A 25,555-nucleotide genomic window follows, 5' to 3' on the forward strand; every position below is an offset into this window, starting at 1 on the left:
AACAGGCACTTATGCCTATGTTTGGGGTTCTCTTCCATTCCCAAGAGATCCTCCCCACTCCACCACTCCTCCACCCCCAAAAAATAATAACCAAAAAAAGAAAATCACACCTGAATCCACTGGAGGCTAAAGCTGATTGTCATCTCTAAAAATCAGACCCATAGTATCTGACAATCTCTTCTGCACTCATCTCAGAATAAAAATCACTAGGCACAGAGACATGACAAGACTTGGTCTCCAGGTCTCAAAGCAAATACTTATATGCTTAATATCAAGTCATGCTAATATCTGTGTATGTTTGTTACCACATTTCCCTGGCATTTAAATGCATTCTCACTCACACTGCTGACCTATAATCTCAGGTGGTATAGGTGGACTCTAAACAGACATCAATTCATGTCAGATGGGAAAGAAGACAAATTAATTTAAGCAAGAACTAAGTGAAATCTGCAAGGGATTTATTAAGGCACATGTCCTCTATCCACCCCTATTTGTGCCTTAAAAGGAATTTGCTAATTCTCATTCTTTTTTAAAACCCAAAGTGACTCTACCACCTGCCTCATTGTTATTACATTTATTTCTTTCAATTATTTAATTTCCTTTGAAACAAAATTTCTACAAATGTAATTATTGCTTTCTAAATCAATAAATTTTATGTTGAATTATAAATGACAACTCAAGCATAGAAATCACTAATGCTGTGTCATTTTACCCTAAGGAGCTGATCATAACTAGGTGAGGTGTGGGTGTAGAATTTAAGAATGCAAGTTCATTACAGGAATTTCTCCAGGGTATTGAAGCTGAGAGAGAATATAATGTGTCAGCATACAGGAAATAGAAAACATTATAGAATTGAATAAACAGACTTGAGAAACCATAAATTTTGCCAGCACAAGACTGTGGATTGAGACAGGGATAAAAAACAGCTTAGACACAACCCTGAACAAAATTATGGGGCCGTGGTGGTTTAAAATTGACTTGTGACCTGGGAATGGGTACTGACCAGTGGCTGCCACAGGGATGTGGCACAGGGGCCTGAGAAGCACGTGTAGTTAGTAACTCAGAGGGACTGAGGCCTTTCCCCAGTGATCCTCACTTCTGGGCTGCTCTGCTCCCCTCCAAGAAGAAGCAGCAATGCAGCTGTGAGGCTGTGCTGCGTCCCAGGCCTGGGAGATGGTGTGTGCTTCAAGGTTCTGCCATATCACCTAACCAGGAACACCAGGGACACAGGGACACGTGGGATACCACTTCACCTTGCAGGTGGTGTCCAAGCTGTCGGAGGCTTTGCTCCAGGTCAGCACAGCAGAGCTGCTCCTGCTGAAGGTGGTGAAAAGCATAGGTGACTGGCCTAGGAAGCCATGAAGCTTCCATACTGCACTCAGTTCATGTCTCTGCAGAGAGTAGAGACAACCACCTTCCTCTAAACTAGCCAAAGTATTTTTAACACGACTGAGCTGTGTGGACGTACTCACTGATTTTTCCGCCCGGATTCTGCATTTCCCATAAAAGAAAGTGGCCATATGCTCCAGATTTACTACCTACTGCTTGCTTCAAAACTGTGCTTTTGCAACCCACATTTAAACAAAAAGGCACTTGAGGTGATGTAAATGTGAATCTAGTTCTTGTTAGCTTTTTGTGGATCAGCTCCTCTCAAAAGCACCTTTGCACCTCTATCGTTTCTATTAGACCATTTGTCACGTAGCCCTTGAGTGAAAAATCATTAAGGGTAACTGAGGTTACCTCAGAAGGTTTTGGATGAGGTATATACTGAAGAGACAGTCAGAACGCATCCCATATGCACTAGAACCTAACAAAATGACATTAGCTGCTAATCAGCAATAACGAAGCTAGTCCATGAAAACCGAGGAATATGTTGTAGCAATGAGCTGAAACATAGCTGGGACTTAATTTTTCAACAAAGCCAGTCTTTCTCTTCTCCACCCAGCAACCAGAATCCATAGATATGCTCTACACTGTCTCTGTGTAAACTTTGCTACTGCAGTACCTTCTCATCCTTGGGTGACCTATTTGGGCAAGATGTAAGACAAACATGACCTGCTGCAAAAGGCAGGGTCTAAAAACAAGGAGCAACAGAGCAGCAAAGTAGAGGGTTCTTAAAATAGCAAGGGAAGCAAGACAGCCACAAGATACCTATGGTACAAATCTACTTTCAACCTCTTTGTTCATTAGTTTCCTTGGATGGAGAAGCAGCGAGGAAAGTACTAGATAGGAGAAATAAAACTGTGGAAGTACTTTCTAAAAACAACTTTTTGTCAACGCTAGTAAAAGGAAAAAACCCCAACGTATAAAATCTGTAAAGCAATTCAGATTCTGCTCCCTGAACAAAAACAGTGAATGTTCCTGTGATGCAGGCAAAGCTCTGCAAAACAATAGAATGAGCTATGTGTACAGTACAATTGTAAAGTGTCATACAATAACATTAAATCCTTCTTATTACTTCAAATCTAGAAATAACTAGATTTAACTAGATATTACTAGTTATAACTAGAAATAAATAAAGATTAGGAGAAATGTAAGTATTCACAGTTCTTCAAATTAGAGAAAGCACCTGACTCGAGTTCAATCTTTGGGTTTTTTCTCATTATCAAAAACGTAGAGAGTTCAGTAACTGAAGTTTTGCTAAGGTCAGACTCACACAGAGTTGTTGGAGCAGCTCCTCATTCCTGTTGGGCTATACAAGGAGAAGCTGACTACCCAGCCTAGGAATCTGGTGCCATATGCAGGATATACTTCTGAGGCTTAAGATTATGTCATCCCATGTTTTCCTATACCCTAGAACACTGGGTCCCTAATCATGATTGACATTAATATGGTACAAAGAAGAAATCATACTAATTCTAAAAGCAACACTTAGGTTTCAATTTCCCTAACCATACTGGCCAGATGACTGTTTAAAAAGAAAGTGAGGACAGATATTTAAAGATTCACTTCATCAACTCCATTGCACTCCAGCTCTTTCTTTTACAGCTTTTTAACAAAATGAAAATGATCCTTACATTACAGTTATCTTACTGAATAATGTATTCAGGACTAATATATTAAAAGTCAGTAGTTTCAACTAATGTTCAGTCTCCTTGGTAGATAGCTATTTAGTATACCTGCAGAACCTGCAAATTCCCTCATGCCCTCTCTGTTTTGTACAGAGAACCACATTGCTTAGCATAATCCTTTTTTCCTTAACTTTCACTTTATTTTATACTGCAGAAATCTTTTGTGCTCCAGACTGTAAACTTGGTCTGGTGGTTTTTTCTGGGCTTTCTCTGCTCCCTGTGCAGTAGATATGTCCTGTGCATCACCAGACGCAATGTTTCCTTCCGTCCCATCAGGCTGACTCTGCTCTGCTCTGACACCACTCAAGTACCACATTTCCCAAAGACCCTTGCTGTAGTTTTATTTCACTTCATCAGTCCCTTTTTCTGGCTTATCCCATCTCATTTGCTGTTTCTGTCCCTGCAGACAGCTGACCTGGTAGAAGTTCCGGAGGAAGGCAATAGTTCTGCAGGCAGCCTTGACATGAGCAGGAAACGCAGCAACAGCGGTGAGTGATGCCGAGCCAGAACAGCACCTTCAGGTGTAAAGGCCTGTGTACTGCCTGTTTCACGTGGGGGGTTTTGGCATGTCCATGTTGTAGCAGCCATTCTGGTTTTCAAAGCAGGAGGTGAGTTGGTGCAAGAATTTGGGGAATGCTTTTTGCCATTCAGATGAAATTGAAGCCACCACTTTTCTTAATTTGCTGTGTCCAGAGCTGCCACTGCACAAGGTTCAGGTCCATTCCCTATCTCCTGTCTTTACTTCATGATTGTAACTCTAGACTTAACATGTTTCACTTCCACATTGGCAAAGTGGAACAAAAGTAATACTTTCTTTTCCATATGTTTGATTTTTCTACTTGATTTTGTATATCACAATCTCTTTGGGAGAAAAATCATAAAAGATCTGTGTGTCTGTAAAATATACAACACAATGAATTTTGACTGTAATTGCAACTTCTCAGTACAACTGTAGTATGTGCCCAGTAATGTTAATGGCCCAATTCCTTTGTTTGATTTGCAGTACAAAAGTAATGTTTCTTACAGCATTGGCATGATGAGATTTGAAAACCATCATAGCATCGAGATCTTAGTAATGAAATCTCCGCCACTAAGAGTTGGTGTTTGTTACCCTGTTCTTGAATTCAGTCATGGTGGAGGAAGTCATAAACAAAAATATTATTGCTAAGCACAACTTCAGGCCCAAACCATCAGAGCAGCTTCTCTAGCAGCACTTGAAATCTGCTTTGCTGAATCTCACAAGATATACAGAACAAAAACAAACCACACTGAGCATACCTATCTTCTTCGTGCCACCCCCCGTGCTCCTTACGTACTGCTACCAATTCATGTAGGTGAAATGCCAGCTTCAGCTCTCTGTTTACATATTATGTTAACTCCTTATTGCTTTCCTCCCCTCTTGGTCCTATCACCTCTCCTCACTGTGTTCAGTCATTTCCTTCCTCTCATTTTGTGAATATCTCATCCATGTTATCTGATTTCTCCTGAAAATTTTGTTAGGTTTTCTGTCTTGCAAGTGCAAGTTGACCTGACCTGGTTAAAGAAAATTCAGTCTGTACCACATTGTTTAATCCCACCCACCTGAGATTAAATCGACCCTGTTTGAGTGTTCAGATAAGTTTTTATTTCTTTGGAAGTCAATAGTTTCATTTCTGAAACCCAAAGAAACTTTTTTTCTCTGAGATCTGTATTCACTGAATGCACAGAAAGGCATTCAAGGAACTTACTTAAAGAGATTAGTTTAAAAACTTGGCATGTGTCAAACCACCAAATAACTTCTGCGGCACATTAACGATTCCTTTGATCAGCACTGGCTTTTTTACAATCCATCCTTCAGAGGCTCAGGCTATAAATTATGCATCAGTCACTCCAAAAATTTCCTCTTGGTAGATTTTTAATAAACTGCCTGCACTGTTTGCACAAGCTATGGAAATGGTAAAATCCTTTTCAGAGTGTAAAAACCCCTGGTTTTTACTTTTTTTTTTTGTCTGCTGCTGCTAGGACAAACAAATATGAAAATAGATGGATTCCTGTTGTGTGGAGATATGAACGACATACCTCTATGGCTTTCAGATTCAAGTGCTTCCTATTAACATCCAGAGACCATGAACTAAACATAGATTAAAAATTTAACAAAGTACATTCAAAATATTGTTAGAGTGACTCATGACTCCTTTCTCCTCAGTTGTCCACTGCCTTTTTATCAGGAAGTTTCACATTAATGCTTTGATGACTCAGGTCCATTCCAGTTGGGTTTGTGTTCTTTGGGTTTTTTCCTATTAAAATACTGTCCTCTGCAAATAACTATTTAGGAAAATGTATGTCTGATGCTCTTCAGTAAAGGGGAACAGCAGAAAAGACAGCTTGCAGAAGGGTGAAAGGACCCAGCACATGTGTGCCCATGTAATTGCCCATGTAGAACTCCTATGACAACAACTTCAAGGGGAGACACTTTCATTCAGGCCCTGGTGTAAATCCTATGAAGCAAAGCTTCCCAGTTTACAACTGTGAGATGGCATACCTAATTTCCAGCCCTTCAGCCTCCTCTAAGCCAGTTACACTCTTTCACTGCTATGAATTGCCATCTGTAACAGAAGTCCCAAAAGCCAAAATGCACTTTAGGTGACATCTATGAGCCTATTATCAACAATGATTTGAGCACTTTCCCCTTGAGTCAAATATGGGATGTCCTCCCTGCAAACCCAGTTTTGGTGAGCACTTCTCAGCCACAAAAGGGTACAGTTCAGCTCCATCCACATGTGCTGGGTCAGCTCCACAGTTCATGAGGCTGCACATTAGAAACTTGCTTTATTTTCTGTCACCAAACAGGAATTACTCCAGACATGATGCTGAAGTACTTTTACTTCATTTGGTGAATGACTTTTTGCAAGTCCAAAAGATTCCTAATTACCCAACTCAGTATTCACCAGAATGTCTTCAATTTGCCTCCTAACTCCTTTTCCTCTGGACATGAAAAACAAAGCATAGTGATTTGAGTAGGATTTGAACACTGCCAAGCTGTAATAGCACCACTTTAAAGCCCTTCATACCGATGCTAGACATATATATACCCCTACATTAATGATACAGGAAATTAGGTTTATTTCTAAGTTTTTCCTTCTGGTACATCTGACAGTCTGCAGGGTGAGAGCCCCTCTGCAACAGGAGCTGGTGAGGAGTATACTGAGGCCCCAGGTCCACTGCAGTCAGGACAGCCAGACAGAGCTTGTGACATTTTCAGGTTAAATGTGGCAGGTATCAGCTCACATGCTCCCTTCACATTCACACATTGAACTTTATGACTACAAGATTATCTTATATTTTGTCAGAGAAGATGTGTGTGCCCATGAATGCCTGTCACTTTGTACAAAATCTTTCTCATGTGTGTTGCAGCTGCCATTTCACTTGTCTTTTATCTGTTACAAGAACAGTGTCTTGTTTTTCAATATCCAGGTACAACTCTCTACTATCAAAGAACCTTACTATTTCCCTCAAAAAGCTTCTCCACAGACTGTTAGGTTGTCAACTACCATGTAGACTAGTCCCAGAAATACGTGTTAATGAAAGAAAGGATGAGCAAGTGAAAGAGCAGAGGAGCAAAATTCAGCAGTTTGGTTTTCCCTGGATATTTTTCCCCTGAATGCATGTAACTGCATGACAGATAAACAAAAAGAAAATGCCCCCAGTCAGCCTGATACTACCACTTTGGAGATTTCCAAATTGTTAGACATTACAAAGTCCAGCTTCTGCTCAAAACACCTACAGAGGTAAATGGTAGGAGAAGACACTGATGGTTCTAGCTGCTCAAAGACTCCAGCTATTAAAATCATATTCAGACTTTACCCAGAAGCAAATAACACTGGGCAATTCTTAAAATGTGAAGGGGGAATTCAGTCAAAATGATAAAGCCACTGTGTTTTTTCTTGGGAGATAACTGAGGACAGGTATCAGTCAGCTCATGAATCAATTACAATAGCGGGTAACTGGTTATCTATCAGGTGTGTTAGGTGCTGTAACTGTTGTCTCATTCCATGAGTTTCTGATTTAGTAACTTAAAAACAAATTTCAGCGTCTACAGGCCTGTGTCTGAGTTAACCCATCCTGATTTAAAAGCAATTCAGGTACCTCCTGTAAATTCAGAGAGAGAAGCAGTGTATCCAGCGCACCCCAGGCATGGACTATCGGAGAGAGGGACCAAAGAACGCTATCAAACACTTAGAGATAAAGAGGGGAAGGAAGGGGTTTTGCATACAAACTTCCCCAGTATTGCTCATATATGATCATCAGCTTTTTCAGGTGCTTTAACATGGAAATACTGCTTATCCTAAACATGAAAATACAGTACTCAGTGTGAGAACAACACATTTTAAATAGCTGGACTTTAAATAGTAATGCACTTCTAGTACCTAAGTTCTGTTTGTAGTGCTGTACTTGTGTATATTCATCTGATCAAAAGGGTTTATTTGTTACACTTTTAAATTCTTGAGGACAGAGATTGTGTCACGTGCCAAAGGCATACGTGGTTTTTTTGGGTGTGGAAGGGTTCAGAGGAGACCACAAGAAATCAAAGAAAATAAGGGAGAAAGGGAAGAGATCAACAAAATCAAGGGGATCCTGTTAAGGTGAAGAGTCTTTAACTACTCCTAAAATGTCATGTGTTTTGTTTATTTCAGTGTTTACGTACTCCGAAAATGGAACAGAGCACTTTGGAGAAGAACCAAAAAGCATACATTCCCCGGTATGAGCATACATTTTGTGAAGATGCAATGGTAATGGGAAGTCATGTAAAATTCTTGTTTTTATGGCTGGCTGAGGACCTTGAGTAGGTCTGTTGGACCACTGATACCTGACTGTTGTGTTCTTATACCATTTCTGGGACACTGGCCACAGCTGAGCACAATATACAGTACTAGATGGCTTTTGGTTTATCCTTTGTGGTCACTTTTATGTTTTTCTGCTTATTGCAAATTGATTTGGGAATACAAAAGATCCAGTGTGCAGGCCAAGTAATTACAATAGAACTGCTGTAATGCAAAAATCACAGACTTCATTTGGAAAATTATTTAGTATTTGTTTTAGCTGCTTTTTCTTTTTTTCCCCCAGATTAATAGTGGAAAAAGCGAGGAGAAACAGTAGCCAGTCTTCTCCGTTGAAAACCCAGCACAAAAAAGTTTTCACACATTAAAATCACTTTAAGAAAGTGATTCTCCTGCTCTGAATTTGGACCTGTGCACTGTACAATTCTAACTCCATCCATAATGAGGACTGTAGACTAGACACCTTATATAATGCCAATAATACACTACTGGGCTCATAAGAGCCATACATACCACAGAGAGAGAAAAGGCAGACTCATTTTTAATACCTCATCCCAAAGACCAGCCTATGCAAATTTCTGCTTGTGTTCCTTGGAAGCCTGGAATTTGATCTTGGAGTTCAAATAATCTTATTTCTAAATTAAGATAGTTACTGCCTTAATGGCCTGCAATGTACCTGGGCCATGGTCCTCCAAGCTGTGAAACAGTGAGATGATTCTGGCTAATTTATTGTAAGATCAGGTTCAGAACCAAATTCCTTTACAGAGCAAATACTTAAATTTTCTCTTTCTCTTTTTTCTTAAAGGGACCATTTTATAAAAGCACGTTACAAATGAACACCTATGTTGCCTTGTACAAATTTGTACCACAAGAAAATGAAGACTTGGAGATGAGGTAAATCCCAAAATATTTGTTAGTTGATTTGACCCATTTGCACTGATGGTCATATGGTTATATATGACTTTGGGGAAGGGAGGGTTTCTTCTGACACTTTCAATACACATTTTTATAGAGGTAACCACTTACAGATAAAAAGATATTCTCACAGTTTAAAAAAACTGATGACCAATTCTTTTGGCAAGGATACAATAGATTGAAAGTTTCAAAAACACTTATATCACTTTAGGAGCAAGATGGCTTTCAGCTATAAAATGTTCTGGCTTTCAGTTGCTTTGTTTTTCAATCAGAAGTTTTCAGCTAGGAATTCTCCACCAGGTCTCATGCTATTGCTAAAAGATTTACCAGTCCTGTTTGATCCTCCCTCTTATTCAATTATGTCTGAAAAAAAAGAATGATGTCCAGCTGCTGGATGGCAGTGTTTTCACATGAGAGTTTTGCAAAATAAACTTGTTAATTGCTATTTTTAGCACTTACTTCCTCCATTCTGCATCAGTTGCTTGCATTCATTACAAGGTTTAATCCAAGCCCACTGAAGGAAAATGACAGCTTTTCTTTCACTGAAATTATTTTGCTCATGCTACTCACATTTTGAATGGTCTTTCTAGCGTTCTTACTGTGAAACGTCAGCTATCTTCAAGGCATCCTCTCTATCAAAATAATCATGTGTGTGCCACAAAATTTAGGGAATTGCCAGAGAAATGCTCCTCTCCTCAGCATCTGCAACACTGAAAGTCCTTTTCCTGTTCCCAGCTGTGCCTTCTCACTGCTCTGGAACTAAAGGGTGCGATGTAAGAAATTACAAGTTCTCCTATCATTCTGCTTTGCTGGCATTTCCTGATCATTATTTCAGGAATGTCAGCTCCTCAGGAAATAACCACAGTATATGGTAACCTTTAGTGCAACTTGCCAGCTATTCTGCTTGAGGGATTCCATTTTGCATCCTGCTCTTTAGGAGTGTATTCCATCTTGCACATTTCTTCTATTAAATAGAACACCTCTCAGACAAGCCTGAACTGGACTACCATCCTCATCCAGACACAGAAATCCAGAGAATACATCATCCTTCAAAATTCTCCTGTCCCTCATTTTAGGGGAAAAAGCAGCCTGTGGTCTGAAATGTGCTGTTTCAGGAGATACCAGGCTCTTTCCGGGGATACCAGCTAGGTTTTAAACTGGCATTACTCAGCCACAGCACCACTGTTTGTCGTCCCATGGTCAGAAATTCAGTAATGTACGTGTTAACACTGTTCCATAAGGGATGCCCAATAGCTGGTAACGCTGTTTTGTTACTGCAGAGCGAGGCAGGATTCAGCTCAGTTGCAGGAGTTCCCATCTAACATAGCTGAGGTGCTGGAGGTGGGTTCTGCAGAGCAGTATTGTCAAGACTGACAAGTACTGTCCTGGGAACCTGAGCTGGTAACCAGCCAGGCATTGATCAGCTCCATCATAACAAAGGCAAATAGCAGGGGAAGGACCTGAGTTGAGAGGAAGAGTTAGGGCAGATTTCTGCAGTTCCCGGCTCATCTCTGAGAGGATACCGTGAGTGTCAGATTACTGCAGCGGAGGTGTGTAGCCCTGATTTCAGCTGAAATTCGAATTTACCACAACCTGGATTTCTTCCCTAACAGCAGGAGGAGCCAGTCAGATTTTCCAATGCTCTGGCATAAGTAAAGTAGGGCATTGCAGTAATACACTTATTCTAAGAGATGGCCTATTATTACAATAGAGAATCCTGAAGACAAGCAACCCCATGTTTCAGACACTGCAATGAATAGAATAGGACAGAACAGAACAGAACAGTTGGAAAGGACCTACACAAGCACCTATCTTGCCACCTCCTCAAATCTAGATCACTGAGGCAGAGCAGACAATTTATCCAGGGTTGTGATTTACAGAAGAAAAAGATGAGACCTGACTGATTTCAACCAATAGAAAGAATCAAGTGGATTAGTAGCCTAAATCTAGGCAGCAAGAATAACAGGTCCAGCTTGGATTTCTATTTTGATAAAGACATCAATATCAGCTCTCTCCTAGAAAAAAAAAAATCAGCAAAATCAGCAGGTCTTCAATCTACAGTTCTCAGTGCTCAGACAAGTGAGAGGGAGAGACTTTAGGTTCAGTTGCCATCTTTCTCTGACAGCCAAATGAATTTATATTTTCTGGGTTATTTTTCTAACAACCAGGCTGAAGAGTACTGGGTGGACAAGGCTCTCTTAATCCTTCTTGTTGAAAGTGGTTTTCCTTTCAGTCTAAGGGCTCCAATGATGTCCTAGAAAGAGCCACGTTTTCTATGCATGTTCTTAAAGAGCATGTTAAATTAGACCTGTTATCCATCATATGCTTCAGATGTGTTTTCAGGCTCTTCTGCTGATACCTTAACACTACAGTGAGCCTAACAGGGAAAGCTGAATAAATAGGGGTCAATTAATTTTATTAAGATCCAAGAAATGTCTGTTATCAAATAGACAGACCTTTCTGGAGTTAATCCCTTTGGAAATGGTCTCCCACTTACTTTCTACAACATACCACTATAATAATTACATAGGAAAGTTGATGAAGTGCCAGCAGTGGGGGAAAAAGGTCAAATAACTGTTCAACTACCTGCACAAAATCAGCTTAGCAAATTTTGCTATTAGTGTTTCCAGTCTAATTATCCTCCTAGGTCTGCTTTGGAACTAGTCAGCTGGATGCTGATACTTAGCAATTACAACCCAGCACCACACATTATAAAGGTAAATATGTCCCATTCAAATCAAAAATACATTCTTGGGCAGAATTATATCCCTGCTGACTAATTGCCTTTGTCAGTAAAATATTTTCCTGCTGCCTTCCTTCTGCAATCACAGCTTGAAAACACAGATGATGAAGTAGTGTGTCCCAAAAGTGTGAAATGTCTTAAAGCCAAGCCATAATGCCTTTAACAAGTAGGGACTGTATTTTAAACAGCCTCTTAATAAACAAGCAGCAAAACTTCCAGTTCACAGATGTCGTCTCAAAATAAAGATCCAGCCCCAAGACACAGAGGCTCTCTTTCTACATTACCATGTGTGACTGAAGTACACCTTGCCACCTTATTGAGCCTACCTGCCGTGAATGCTCAGACAAAATAACCATGGAAGGACTGCCTTCCTATTAGAAGGGAATTTTGGAAGCTGATTCAACATGACAATTAAGAGTCAACTTACATACTATTCCTCTTCTAATTACAGGCCAGGGGATATGATCACTCTTCTGGAAGACTCTAATGAAGATTGGTGGAAGGTATGTGCTAGTCATTTTCTATCTGTTTTCTTTCCACATGGAAAAATATCTTGTTTTCAATACTGAATTTGTATTAAAGCTGCTACAGTTAACAATCTTTTACTATCAATATGTTTCCTTCACAGGGGAGAATTGATGACAGAATTGGATTTTTTCCTGCTAACTTTGTTCAGAGAGTGCAACAAAATGAGAAGATTTACAGGTGTATCAGGACATTCATTGGCTGCAAGGAACAGGGACAGATAACTCTGAAAGAGAATCAGGTAAGATCCTCTGTGCTGGACCCTCACTGGACTAGAGCATCCAGCAGTCTTACCAATAACTGGAGGGAAAATTGTGCAAGATGAGGACAGGCAGATTTTTTCACTGCAATTTTGCAAGATTTATTATTTGTATGGTAACAGTGTCTAGTAGCCAGTTAAGAGCAGTGGTCGCCTTGTGCAAACACATACTCAATTCCTAACACAGCCTGAATTTCCAGTGTCACGGACATTCATAGTGATACTTTACATATTTCACACTCTCTTCCTGACTTCAAAAGCGATTAACACAAGAGTCTTAGCAGTAGACCTTGTGTGCCTGAAAAATGATCTGGTTTTCTCCTCACTATTAGAGCTAATCTAATAAAAGACACTGGCTCCCTCCTCAGACCTTAACTTACCTAAAGATCTAAACACAGCCCGTTGTCTTTGCTTCAACAGGAACAGAGTTAAGACAGCATCACACAAAGCTGTAAATCCTAACTGTAACTCTTCTTCGCCAGTTGCAAGGTATATTTAATCCTTAATTTTTTGTGCCACCACTTCCATACCCTCTCTACAGGCCATATTACATCCTAAACTATAAGTGCTCCTGTGAGCTAAAGGACACCACATACAATGAGGACTTGCAGGGTCCATTCACCCTGGTGTATTTAGAGCAGCTCCTTCTACTTTGTGTCCTTCAGGTGGGTTCACTAGGCACAAGCCAAGACTCAAAACATGCATTAAGGGACAGATTTGTGGCATAAGCTAATGTAAATAGGAGGATGACATTCTAAGGGTGATGCACAGCTTGAGTTCTCTGACACCTGGATGCAGTAAAAAGATTTTTTTCAAGGCATCTTGTGAGGCCTAATGTTCTTCCACATCATTAGGTCTTTCCTTTCCTGTGACAACTGTGTCATATCACCAGAAATGGTTTGCCTTACAGTGCCTGGACAGCCACTGATTTTAATAAAGTAGAGAAGAAGCCAGAACCAGTGTGGACTTCAGGGCCATGGATTTTTCCATGCAGAACTTCTTTAACACTTCACTCCATTGGAGGATAAGATTAACTTACAGCTTTGCTGCTGCTGATTTGTGGCATAGCAAAACATACAAGTGCTAACAATCCTTGGGTGCACACACACAGTTTTTAAGGAAGGCACACAAAAACAGTGACCAGAATATATTTTAGCTGTCCCTGTACGCACAGTACATTGGGCAGCCCTGCAGCTGCTAGAAAGAAAGTTCTTACATTCTTTTTACCCAACATCTCTTTTAATTTTTTTTCTGTCTGTGCACACAGACAAAAGAAATATTACCAAAGTAGAACAAGAGCCTTTGGAGGCTTTGTGTTCTAAAATAAGCAATACACAAGGGCAAAGGTAGGAAATGGTAGTGTTGGAATATGGCATGCCAGCATGAGGGAATGGTCAAGATCTGCACCACTTCTCATTAGTGGGCATACCAGATCATTTCTGTCAGCGTGGCTACTGCTGCAAGCAGTGAGAGCCCATTTTCTTGCCTCAGTTCTCACAAAACCACAGTTTCCAAGTGGGCAGGTCTGGTAGCTTCATCTAAACATAAGGACCTTCCTATTGTCCCTATTTCATAATAACCTCACAAAGGGAGCTCGTAGTCAGGGGTGCGTCATCGTCTCTGGGAAGACAGGAGGTAAAGAAAGGGATGAATCTATCCTGTCTCTCTAATATCTCCTTTTTTTTAGAAAACTTTTTCATCTCTGTCTCAAGCCCACAGAAATGCTGAGGCTGAATATGAATGCTGTCAGGTGCTCATTTGATGTGGGAGAGGCTACAGTGGAAGAAAGAAATAAATATTTGTTGTGAAACAGGGGGCAGAGACCAGACTGCACAAACACATGAATGCAGAGACATGAGAGGAAAGTAGCACAGCAAACAGACCCTGCCCCACTCTCACACAAATTATGCAAAAGGGGAACATTTAAGTAGCTCGAAGGCCATTTTGGGTAATTTCCAGATGGGATGGCCACAGTGAGGCCACGGGCATTCATCTGCTTCCTGCTGTCTCTCCATATAGGGCATAATTTTTTGTATTTTTCTTATAAGAGAACAACTCTGCCTTCACTGTGGAAAAACTCTTGCTGTGAAAAACATTTTAATTATTATTGGGAATTTTTGACTTTAAAAATTTATTTTATATTTCCAAAGTCAAATTTCCTTTCTTCTTTCTTCAGCCATTTCTCTTATTTTCCATCCTTTAGTTCTCCATTGTTTTCCATGTGAAGCAGAAAGAGAGGTGCAATAGGGGAAGGCATGAAATGAAAAAGTCATCTGAATGGGAGTTGTGGGAAAACTTTGGCAGAATTTTTTGTTTGTCTTTTGTTCTATTGGGAATTTCTGTGGGATGTCATCAGCCGTTTTACCTGTCTCTGGGCACAGTGTTCAGAGTGCTGTGAGTGCAATGTATCTACTATGTGCAAAACACTGACTTCTTCCAGATCAGCAAGAAGGGGAGATTATTCGTCACTACTAATTCCTGTCAAATCTCTCTTTAGCTAGAAAAACTCATTAACTGGTCTAATAAATTCCTGTGACGGTAGTATGGCAAAGTCACTTCACTGAGTCGCTTTCCGTGTGGTCTAACAAGAGTACAGAACCATTCTGACAACGAAGACAAGGATGATATACTAACAGAAAAACTAATCCAGTGACAATAATATGAATTTTCTTTATTTTGCTTGATACCTTCCATGGTTTATCCTTCAGGTCTCTGTCCCCATTATGCCCTATATGAATTTTTCTGGGTAGAGTGGCTACTCTCATAAGGCAAGAGGCAATACATTAACCAACAAAGCCACATGACTACCCGAAGAAAAGCCGTTTCAGACAAGCAGAGATATTTTCAAAGTTTGAAGCACAGTGAGTGAGACTTTTTCTGGAATCGTTTGGCAGTTTCATGCCTTGGAAATAACATTTGGAGTTTCAGCTTCATGTAAACCTTTTTGGCAAAGCCAATATTCAAGGAGAGGGCTGAAGAATAACCACACAATTTGTTCACCCATCTTGAGCAATGTGCATGAGCTAGTCTTCACAAAGGATCCCTTGAAAATTTCACTATGCAATATGAAACCCAGCCTGGAGAAGAAAAAGTGTACTGCTTCAGAGACACCAACATCTTGGAGTTTAGGGTTCACTGACAGATTTTTGAGACTTAAAACCAATTCAGAAGATGACTGGGCACCACAGGGCTCAATCAGGGATCTGTAGGAGGTAAGCAGGCATAGTCCTTCACATAAGTAAAGCAAGATTATCAATAAGGAAACCAAACCCCGCCAATTTCTGTGGCCTTCCACACTTTTAAGCTGTCTCAAAAACAATATGAACTGCATAATTTCCAACTCTGATTGATTTACCATCACTTGTATAGATAACATTTTCTCCAGCCTGTAACTTCTGCCCTAGACTACCCAAATTGATTACCATACATTATACAAATACTTCTTTGCATGACAGCAGGCTCTGATTTGACCTCTGTTCACAAAAGAAAAAAATCACAATATCTAATACATCATCAATAGTTAGAAAAGCATCTCTTAAAATGTCTTTAAGGTATTTGTTCATCAGTTTTAAAGAAGTCAGAATAATCTGCTGTTTGAATGTCTGCTTTTACTTTGAAAAAAATAGCTACTCACACCCTTTCCTGGCTGCATCTGACATCTACAGTCCCACTAATACAAATTACTTTAGAGATGGGCTTTTTGTAATTAAACACAATTGATTTTAAATTGCACAAGTGATCATGGGCAACAGAAATTACCCCAAACTGTGGCATTTGTAACAAACTGGGAATCAGGAACTCTTTGCCTCATCCAGATATGCACTGTGAGTTTACATAAAAGTCAGTGCAACAGATCCATTTCATGATGGGTGTTTTATAAATGTCACATATCCACAAGACTAGGCTTAATAAGGTAGGATTGGAGAATAGGTCTACAGACTCATAAATCCACGTCTCTCAGGTTTTCTGATTAGCCTGGATGCTTTGTTGCTACCTGGCCTTTCACCTCATCTTCTAGGAGTTACTTTATGTCCCCATATTTTTGGGATATTGTAAAAGAAGCTGAGATTCTAAGAGCATGACTCAGCTGCCTTTGAAAACCAGTTTCATCACAGTGACTTATGCATTCAAATTAAATCACTTAAAAGGCAAACTCAGCACTGAAAGCGATGTTGCAGTTCTGCATGTGCTCCCCAGCTCAAAGTGCTGCACTTCACAGCCAGGATGAAAAGGAACAGGGTCTTTCTCCAGCTATGTCTGATTTCTATTGACATCAGTCTTACTGAGAAGGGATTGGTGTCTCCATTCATTCAGGGATGCTAAGTGGCACACAAGATTTGCAAGAGTCCAAAACAAGGGCACAGATCATTATGCATGCACTTCAGTCCAGGTCTTCTTTAAAATCCTAAGTGACATAGGTAAAACAAACCGGTGTTCTTGGTCCAAAAGCCAGTGAAACAACTGACATAAAACCGTTCATCATCGTTTTCACTATAAATGAATGGGTATGGAAACTGAACTGCTTAACATTTCCATCCACAAGGGTCACATAGGCAAGGACTTCAGTGCACTGGCAGCAGCAGATGTAGAAGCTCACAGTGTCCCTGTGCTGTCATTCTTGCAAACAGAAGACTTGATCTTGCAGACCTCTTAACCTGGCACTGTCTGCGGGCTCCAGGACAGCTCTTGAAAGTGTACTGCCCTCATAACCAAGGTCCTGCTTCATCAGAACCAGTCTGTGGCTGACAGATAGGTTAATTATGTGGAGGAAAGAAGACAGCTGCAAAAAGTTACAGCAAGTTCAAAATTACTCCCAGAAAAAGAGAACTGGCCACTTCAGCCCAAATTCAAAGCACAGGACTTAGAAGAACAGGAAAGTATTAATGACCATACAGCTTGAAAGACAATTTCCTAATTGCTCATCTCCCCCACCTGCTTCAAGGCTGACTGACAGATAAAAAATTCTCAGGGAAGATGTTGACAAGTTCAGACAACAGCCATAATCTGAACATCTGTTTGGTTTGTTTTTAGTGTTTTGAGTATTTTTTAAAGAAAATTAGACTAAAGAATGGGGAAGTAACTTTATAATATTAGATCCCACTTTCAGATAGTTCTGAAGATAACTTGTTGAGTGAGAAATAGCCTGAATTGTGGTTTCTTATCCTGTGGCTTACTCCACTACTAATCTCTTGAGCCAGAGTGCAGGGATAAAAACCCAACTCTCCCCCTTTGTGTTCCTACCAAATTCACAGGAGAGTGGCTGCTCTGGCTCACTTTTCTAGTCAGGCCAGTGGCCTGCCCCACAAAACATGCCAGCCTGAGTAGCTGCCATTTTAAGCAGTTTCCAACTTTATACCTGTCAGTACGTGTGGCACCTCATGCCTTCACAACCATCATCTTTGCCATCTCTCATCAGGGCTGATCCTCAACAACAGCTGATTCATTGGGTGGGATCCAAAACTCTGGATGCTACCATACCTCATCTGGGATTACTCTGGATTTACACCCATGTAAGAAATTCAAGAGCCAAATCCCCAGGCTACAACTTGTGGGTGATATCCCTGGCAGCACTCATAAAGGGATGAGAGCAAAAGTGGCCATAGATGGTGTTTTATTCAGTCTGCTCTGAAAACTGCAGAATTTGGAGCAGCTCCAGGGCTTTGCAAAGTTCCAGCAGCTGTCACAGACCCAGGAGACCTCCTGAGTCACATGGGATTATGAAAGTGTGGCATATTGTGGCCAAGCTTACTCTGCCCCTGAACCCTCCCCTTCCTTGGAAAGTAGTGGGGAAAAAATTCTGCCATCTGGGATCTGGCACATGAAAGGCTTCGTGTCTTAGTATGAGAGAATTTCAGCTGGAATTTGGGAGAATTCAGACCTATGTATTGGTATGTAGAGTGAGAGTTCTTACATAAAGGCATTGTACTCCTCATGCCCAGTGAAAATCTAAATGTATTGCTGTAGCAAAGCACCCTCATTGATATCCAAGGAGCACTCAAACCATCAACAGAAAAAAAAAAAATAATAATAATACCCCACACCACTGAAAAAAGGAGAAATTTTCACTACAAAAACAAAGAAAAACAGTTTTCAGAAAACTCGGTATTTTTCTTCTGTCCACAAATCATTCTGCTGACAATATGAGACAACAGGGAAAAGCACTCCGTTCTTCCAATATGTTCTGCACAGCACCAGAGAGGTTAAGCAAAAAAATGCATCAGGGTCAGTGAGCAATGTAGACCTGCTGGAGATGTGATTATTCTTTGGATCCTATCAAAAAGCTAGATATCTTGCAGACATCTTCAGTTAAGAGAAAAACACAGTGGTGGAGTGAATCATTCCTATTAACCAGCCAGGTCTAGGTGCAGGAGAAGGTGCAAAGGCACACGGCAGTAGGAATCAACTGAGAAGGGGAACTTTTCAACTAGTGCTCTTTCCCACTCTTGGATAGTCTTCCATACTTGGCCATTCTTAGTCTTGTGCTTCTTTGCAGGCTTTCTTTTCTCATTGTGTCTTTCTCAGAGACAGAGACCAACATGGAGCAGTAGCTAGAAACACCGTTCCATGTCCATGTGCTTTGCACCTCTCTGTTTTGAATGGTGATGTGACTGCAGAGGAAGCAGATGCTGTGCTGGGGATTCATGACATAACTGAGTTGGGCTGTTTTGCAACAGAACCTAAACTAGACAGCATCAATTCTAGACCGCTCCCACGCTTTCCATGTGGTTTAGTCCAAACAACAATACATTATTCTTTCTAATTGCATGTCAGCCCTGTTGGTGTGCTCAGTCATTCTGCCCCAGGGATCCAGTTCAGTTAGTGTTGAGTAGGCAGGTTAAGTAAGAAAATTAATGAGTCCATTTACTTTCCAAAACTTTCTTTGCAGGTAAAGAGATCAACCTCTCTATTTCCAAATACTGGAGGTGACAAATATGAAGCAGCTTCACCTCCTTCTTATGACATTTCATTTCCCTCTGGCAACACTAGTGTTGCTAATAAATTTTATGTACGCAACAACAGGACAAGCTGGCCCAGAATTCAGATGTGGTATTTAGGTGTCACCCATAATAGTCATGCTGAAATGGATTTATCCAGGAACACTTTGGAGCTATTTTTGTTCATTTCATATCCTCTGAATTATTGTAAATAAACATTGCAAATACTTATCAGACAGAGATGAGTGTTAGTCCAGATAGAGGGCTGGCACTGACATCATGAGAAATCAGTTTGTGGAGTGGTCTCAATAGGACTGTCAGTTTTCCAGCTATATTTTAACCGTGTTTGACTAGTAGGAAATATATAGTTCTTTGGCACAGACATTTGAAAACAATTCTTTATTTGGTGTGGTGCTGTGCCCAGTCTAAAGTGCCTATGCCACTAGGCTTCCAAATGGTTCGGCCATTACCAGATGTTTCAAGAAGGGCCTTAAAGCGGAAATGCCTGAAATCACAAAGGTCATGAGGAAATGTAAACCTTTACCACAATGTAATATTTGTGCTATTATAAAGACCACATTATAAAGATTTCACAACTGCTTCCCTGTGGAGTAGGTGTTATGGAAACACGCTCACAGAGCTGGATTCAGGTCACACATTTTGGTATCCAAAACAGGCATCTGTAGGCGCAAGGGCTGAGTAAATAACATAATCCTCTGCTCATTTGAGAAGTGCCGAGGCCTTTAACATGCAAAAGAGAATATGCCTGCATTCAGATCAGCTGCTGGAAGTGACACACAATTACTTTTTGCCACCAGGTATTGAGGGAGTCAGATAGCTCATGATCTGAAAAACCCATTCCTCTCATAAACAGACAAACTAAAGCATGATCATTACAGTAGGCTGAAGTCATAATTCAAGTTTCAAAATCTTTTATCCACCACGAAGTTCTTTACAATTTTAATGTCTCTCATGTATATGTGGCACTTCAGGGAGACGGGGAAAAGGTAACTCTCTAAATATATGAGTTTGAGATTCTTATCAAAGTAGTGAAAGTCCAACAGGGATTGTTCTACTTACAGAAATAACTAGCGGGATGTCTAACCTACCTGATAAATACCCTGGAATAATTTGTCTCTTTGATCATGGCAAAGAGTTTAACATTTTCATATCTTTTTTGTATTCAGATTTGTGTGACTTCTGAAAAGGAACACGATGGCTTTATCAAAGTATACAGCGGGAAGAAAAAAGGCTTTGTTCCCATAGATGTCTTAGAAAACATCTGATTCCAACAGCCCACTCACTGCAGTAGGAGCCCTTTGTTGGCAATGCCTGTCTGCCTCATCTCACACTGTGTCAACCCAGATGGGCTGTCTTGCAGATGTTCAGGGAAATAGTGAGAAAACTGCAGCAACAAGAAGAAAAAGACATTTAGACTGCCACAGCAACACTAAAAATAAGAAAAGTTGAATGTTTGAAAGAAAACGTAGTCAGAAAACACCAGGGAAATGAGAGGTCCTTGGATACTAACAGGAATAAGGTAAGGGGGGGAAAAAAGCCTGGGCTGATCTCTGGTGCAAGATGGCTGCTACAGCCCCGATGGAGACAGACAGCTCGTTCTGAAGGACTAAACTTGCGTCCTATTCTTGTGTCTTAGAAAACTGTTGGACTGCTTTCTTGTTTGAAGTGTGTATTTTGGGGGAGGGGGGAAAATACAGTTCAAACTGTCCTCGTACTACAGTCCAATGCTTGTAGTAAAGTGTGGCTGTGGTTCTACAGTTTTGTCCCCAATACCAACCGAGTTTAAGCGTTTAGTCCTGGTGTTTAGTCTCATAACAAATCAGTTTGGATACACCGTGTGAATGTCAGTTCGAGAAATGCACTGTGCCCTGGAAGCTGGCAACTTTCTGTGCAATCTTCCCATAGGAAAGAGTAGCGAACGTGTGTGTCCTTTGTTTTCTCTGTATATGAACAAAAGCTCTCAGCGTATGTTGGGTGTGTGTTGGCTGCTCTCATAGGTCACAAAAATAGCTGGTCCTTGGATTCACAAGCCTGGTTGGAAGCATCGCTCTCTGTTTCCTTCACCTTTATCTGGTGATACAGAAAATGGGCAAAGTGCTGGGAGACAGCCACAAGCTTGAAACATTTTATATTTTTCTGTGTTTATTGCACTTAAAACATTTTATATACTAATCCTATTTATAAAAAATGAAACAGTTATCTAACCCACTGGAAGACTGAAAATGTTAGGAAAGGACATTAGGCTGCACACAGGACTGAAGTCTGTAATTATCAAAATGCAGAACTCCTGACAGAAAGGCTCTGAGTGTCTTTGTGGTGTGTTCACACACCAGAGCTCCCTTCTCCATTTGCTAAACAGAAGTTTTGCATATTCAGCAGTAAATACACCAACATAAATTTTTCCTTGGCATAAACCACCATGATCATCCCTTGAGTCTTTTCCATGCTAGTGAGACTGTGCAGACATCCCTGTTTTGTCCATATAAGCCCCCATTTTCAAACGCGTTTTGGGCGCAGGAACCTTTTGGTACTGGGGAGCAGTCTGTGAGACCTGTGGGTCTTGACCAAATTACACAAGTCAGTCAGTGCCAGTTCTGCTGTAGAGCAGGCACCCTATGATATTTGAAGACAGGGAACCTAATTTCCAAGTATTTAATTGGATGTAATTGCACCAAATACACTTAAACAGCTTAGCATGTATTATGACGTAGAGATTAAGCCCTATCCTAAAGCTCCCTGCTGAATTCATGCCTTCTTTGACTAGCTTGAAACTGAATGCCTGTCTTTTCTGTGATTAACCACAAATTGGTGTCCTAAATCCTGATACTGCATGCCAGGCTAGTATAGGCCTTTGCAAAGTTGATGCTCTTTCTAAAAAAAGCAGTTACTGGTCCTTTTCCCATATATTGAGGCAGTTGGAATCTGTGTTGAATAATCCAGATCTCAGTAGCTGAGTTGCCCTATTTGAATAGCTGATCTTGCTCAAAGCCTTATAAAATCCAGGGGAACTCTACCCTTGACCAGAAGTTCTGAGAGCAGATTGGTCTTCAGCCTCTTAAAGATAAGTTTTGCAGCTCTTATGTATGTATGATTTAATTGCAGAAGAAGTTGCAGGGCTGTCAGCTCCTGAAACATGGCCCTTTGTAATGTAACTGGTCCATACCGATTATTGACAAATTCCTGGCTGATCAAAAGTATCTGATTTCATATCTTCTGTGGGAATATCAGTAGGCTTTTTTTCCACTTCAAGCAACATTTGCTCAGCTCATTTTCCTAAGTAACCAATAAACTCAGTGGGAGAGGATTCTGATAAGATTTAAGGATCAAGAGGAAAAGCAGGAGAGATGTATTAATCCACTCTGCTTTATAAGATTATTTTTTTTATATATTCACCCGCTCAAAGGAAAAACTCAAGTGTTTGTTACAATTAAAGTATTTCCTATCTTTGATCAGGCCTGTCAAGTGGACAAAAGAAAATCTATTTTAATCTATACATACGTGCTACTGTTTACATGATTGCATCATACTGTGATTCCCCCTTTTTCAGTCTTCTATGACTTTGATTTATTCCTACAATGTGCATCATACTATTCAGAGAATTATATGAATATTACCTACAAATCACGATGGCCTTTAATCAATGTCAGTTTGATTCCTTTTGATACTGAGCAATAAATAATAAAGTGACTGAGTAAAAACAAAACAGGCCTTATGTGGACTGCATTATATCTGAGGAACTATTGCTTCTGAACCAAAGCTTTCATGTTTGTCTTTTCTTTGTGGTTTTGGTTGGTTGGTTTTGTCTTTTTACTGGGCTTTTGCTGCTGTTCAATATGTAGATGTAATTTATGCCTAATTTAGCAAGAAGCACATATCATACATGAGTCTTACTTTAAGCATGTGATTCATTGGCTATTTCCATGCTTAAAGCTGAAGTACTTTGCTAAATTAAGGTCATTTTACTCAAATTTATTTTGGATGCCTTACTCTGAATCCAGACAAGTATCTCATCACTTTTTTTACTACCATATGCAGTTTGCAGTAGGTACTGTGTTAGCAAGCAGTTGAAAATCAGACAGAAGATGGAATGGATTTTATCTGACATATGCTCAGAAAAATTGAATTTTAGGAGATAAATGCTGCTCAGATTTAATTTAATATTCTGCTCAATAAAGACTATGTGATGGTTGGAAGGAGAATAGAAGTGTATGTGTCTTAGCTTTCTTGCATCAGACTACAGAATCTTCAGTTACCCACCTTGAAGAACATTCACTAAACCCATCAGCAATAGCTGCTACTGAGCATTTCCATTTAAAATTTACAGCACTTGCATTTGCCACATTTAGCAAACCATTTCTAAAGTATTCCTGCACTGTATGTAACATGTGTAGACTCAGAGGGAAGTTGTGTGGTGGGGGCCACCCTGAACACTTGTTTCTGGCATATCAGAAAGTAGTTTTAGCCATTCAACATCTCATCACAGCATAAAACTGGCTCTAGAACATTTTCATAAGTGCTAGGAACAGTTGACCAATGTGAACTGAGAATGAGCTGCCTGAATCATGATCTTCTCCCATCAGTAAATAACACAGTATCTCAGTTTGCTATGACCTCTTTCTACACCTGGCCATTTTGACTCAGTCACTCCATCTGCAGATGAGTGCTGCAGCACAACACCATTCAGCTGTGGATTCATTGCCCCAGAGGAACTACCACACTTATGCCTACAAACATTGGATACCTTTAGAATTGCTTACAGGCCTTTTCTCTAATTATTTGTCGAGATTCAGTTGACTGGATATAGCACTCGGTGCCATCAGAGGAACCTGCACAGGGTCAGCAGAAAGTGACATGGGAGATTTGGAAGAGCTGCAACTTTCTAAAGAAGCCACTGGAGACCATGTAGGTTTTCTAAAATGGAACTAGACAGATGTCTTTGTAAAATGAACCCAACTCATTTACTTTAAATACGTGCAGACAAGTCTGATTTATTGAGCATTTAAAAGACATCTTTCTTTCCATAAAGGATGCTGAATAAATGGAGTATGCCATCTCAATCTTATCCCATTAAAATCCAAAGGAAAAAAGAATCCTTGAATGCCACAGGGACTAAAGATCATTATCTCGCAAAAGGTTCATCAATGTTACTGTTCTCCCAAAAATCTATGATGTAATTTGTCTGATCTAGTTATATATCTGTACCAGATAACATCTGACTACCATATATCTCATATTTTTTACAGTACCTCTGAAGTTACTGGTCATGATTACTATTAGAAATAAGAAAAGATGTGCATTTTTCCCCCTTTTTCTTTCTATAGAATTTCCTTTACTGGCTGGTGGGTAAGGGTGGCTTCCTAAATAACACACATAAAGTAAAAGGAGGGAAGAGTGTGAATGATATTCCCATGCATACTCCTTCTGTACTTTGCTCTACTACAAATAGGATCAGACCAACACAAGTGTTTCATTTCATATTTGAGCCATTTCATAATAAATGTGGTCCCAAATTATCATCCATATTTTGCACACTACGCTTTGCGAAGCAAGGAGAATAAATATTTTCCCCAGTGGGAATATGTGTCATCACAATGTTGAGTTTTCCACGGCTAAAAAGAGCAGCTGGATCTAAGAGGTACATGAGAGTTATTTTTAAAACCATCCTTTATATAGAAAACGGTTATGTGCCTAGAGAATGAACACTTGGCAGGGTTGATACAAAAGAGGCCCTGAAAAACTTTAGTAGGACTGCTGCAGGTCAGCATGTACGTCCATCTCCTGAGTGGCCCAAGAAACTCCACACAGAACTTGCCTACATTAATGTCATTTGCTCAATCAAATAAGATTAAATTAATTTCTTATTTTATTCATGCACATAAAACCAACACATGCATGTGTAAATACACACGTGTATCTTACGTTCATTAACATCAACCCAACTGCAAGAGTACATGCCCTTAAAAAATATGTCATGAATTTTTCCTTATCTTACTATGCTCAGCACCAAGTTAAAGTGGTGGATGGTGCCCAGTAAGTACTGAGACAGGCAGCTAGATGGACAAAGTCTAGAAGTTTTATCTGTTTTAGACAACGTAGATAATGTAGAAAGCCAGAATTGCAGCAGCTGAACTGGAAATAATGCAATACATTGAGCAGAGTCTAGATGCTCACTGAAGTGCACGTCGTTCATCAGGCAAAGAGAGGACTGCATATCACGTACAAAGTGGCAGCCTGAAAACATTGTCAGAACATCATGTAAATCATACTGC

The 25,555-nt window shown here is 40.1% G+C and overlaps 1 protein-coding gene across 2 annotated transcripts in view; it reads left to right on the top strand.

The window, feature by feature from the left end:
* STAC (SH3 and cysteine rich domain) overlaps positions 1–23,485 on the top strand; it is a 71,424-nt gene extending 47,939 nt beyond the window's left edge. For both annotated transcript variants that reach the window (XM_048298712.1, XM_048298719.1), the window contains exons 6-11: positions 3,478–3,559; positions 7,745–7,809; positions 8,694–8,782; positions 11,998–12,049; positions 12,175–12,312; positions 20,453–23,485. In XM_048298712.1, the coding sequence (XP_048154669.1) occupies positions 3,478–3,559; positions 7,745–7,809; positions 8,694–8,782; positions 11,998–12,049; positions 12,175–12,312; positions 20,453–20,551 (525 nt within the window). In that variant the 3' untranslated portion in view covers positions 20,552–23,485. The remainder of the gene's footprint in view (positions 1–3,477; positions 3,560–7,744; positions 7,810–8,693; positions 8,783–11,997; positions 12,050–12,174; positions 12,313–20,452) is intronic.
* The last annotated feature ends 2,070 nt before the right edge of the window (positions 23,486–25,555 follow it).

Source organism: Corvus hawaiiensis, chromosome 1, assembly GCF_020740725.1.
Source record: "Corvus hawaiiensis isolate bCorHaw1 chromosome 1, bCorHaw1.pri.cur, whole genome shotgun sequence".
Classification (NCBI taxonomy): domain Eukaryota; kingdom Metazoa; phylum Chordata; class Aves; order Passeriformes; family Corvidae; genus Corvus; species Corvus hawaiiensis.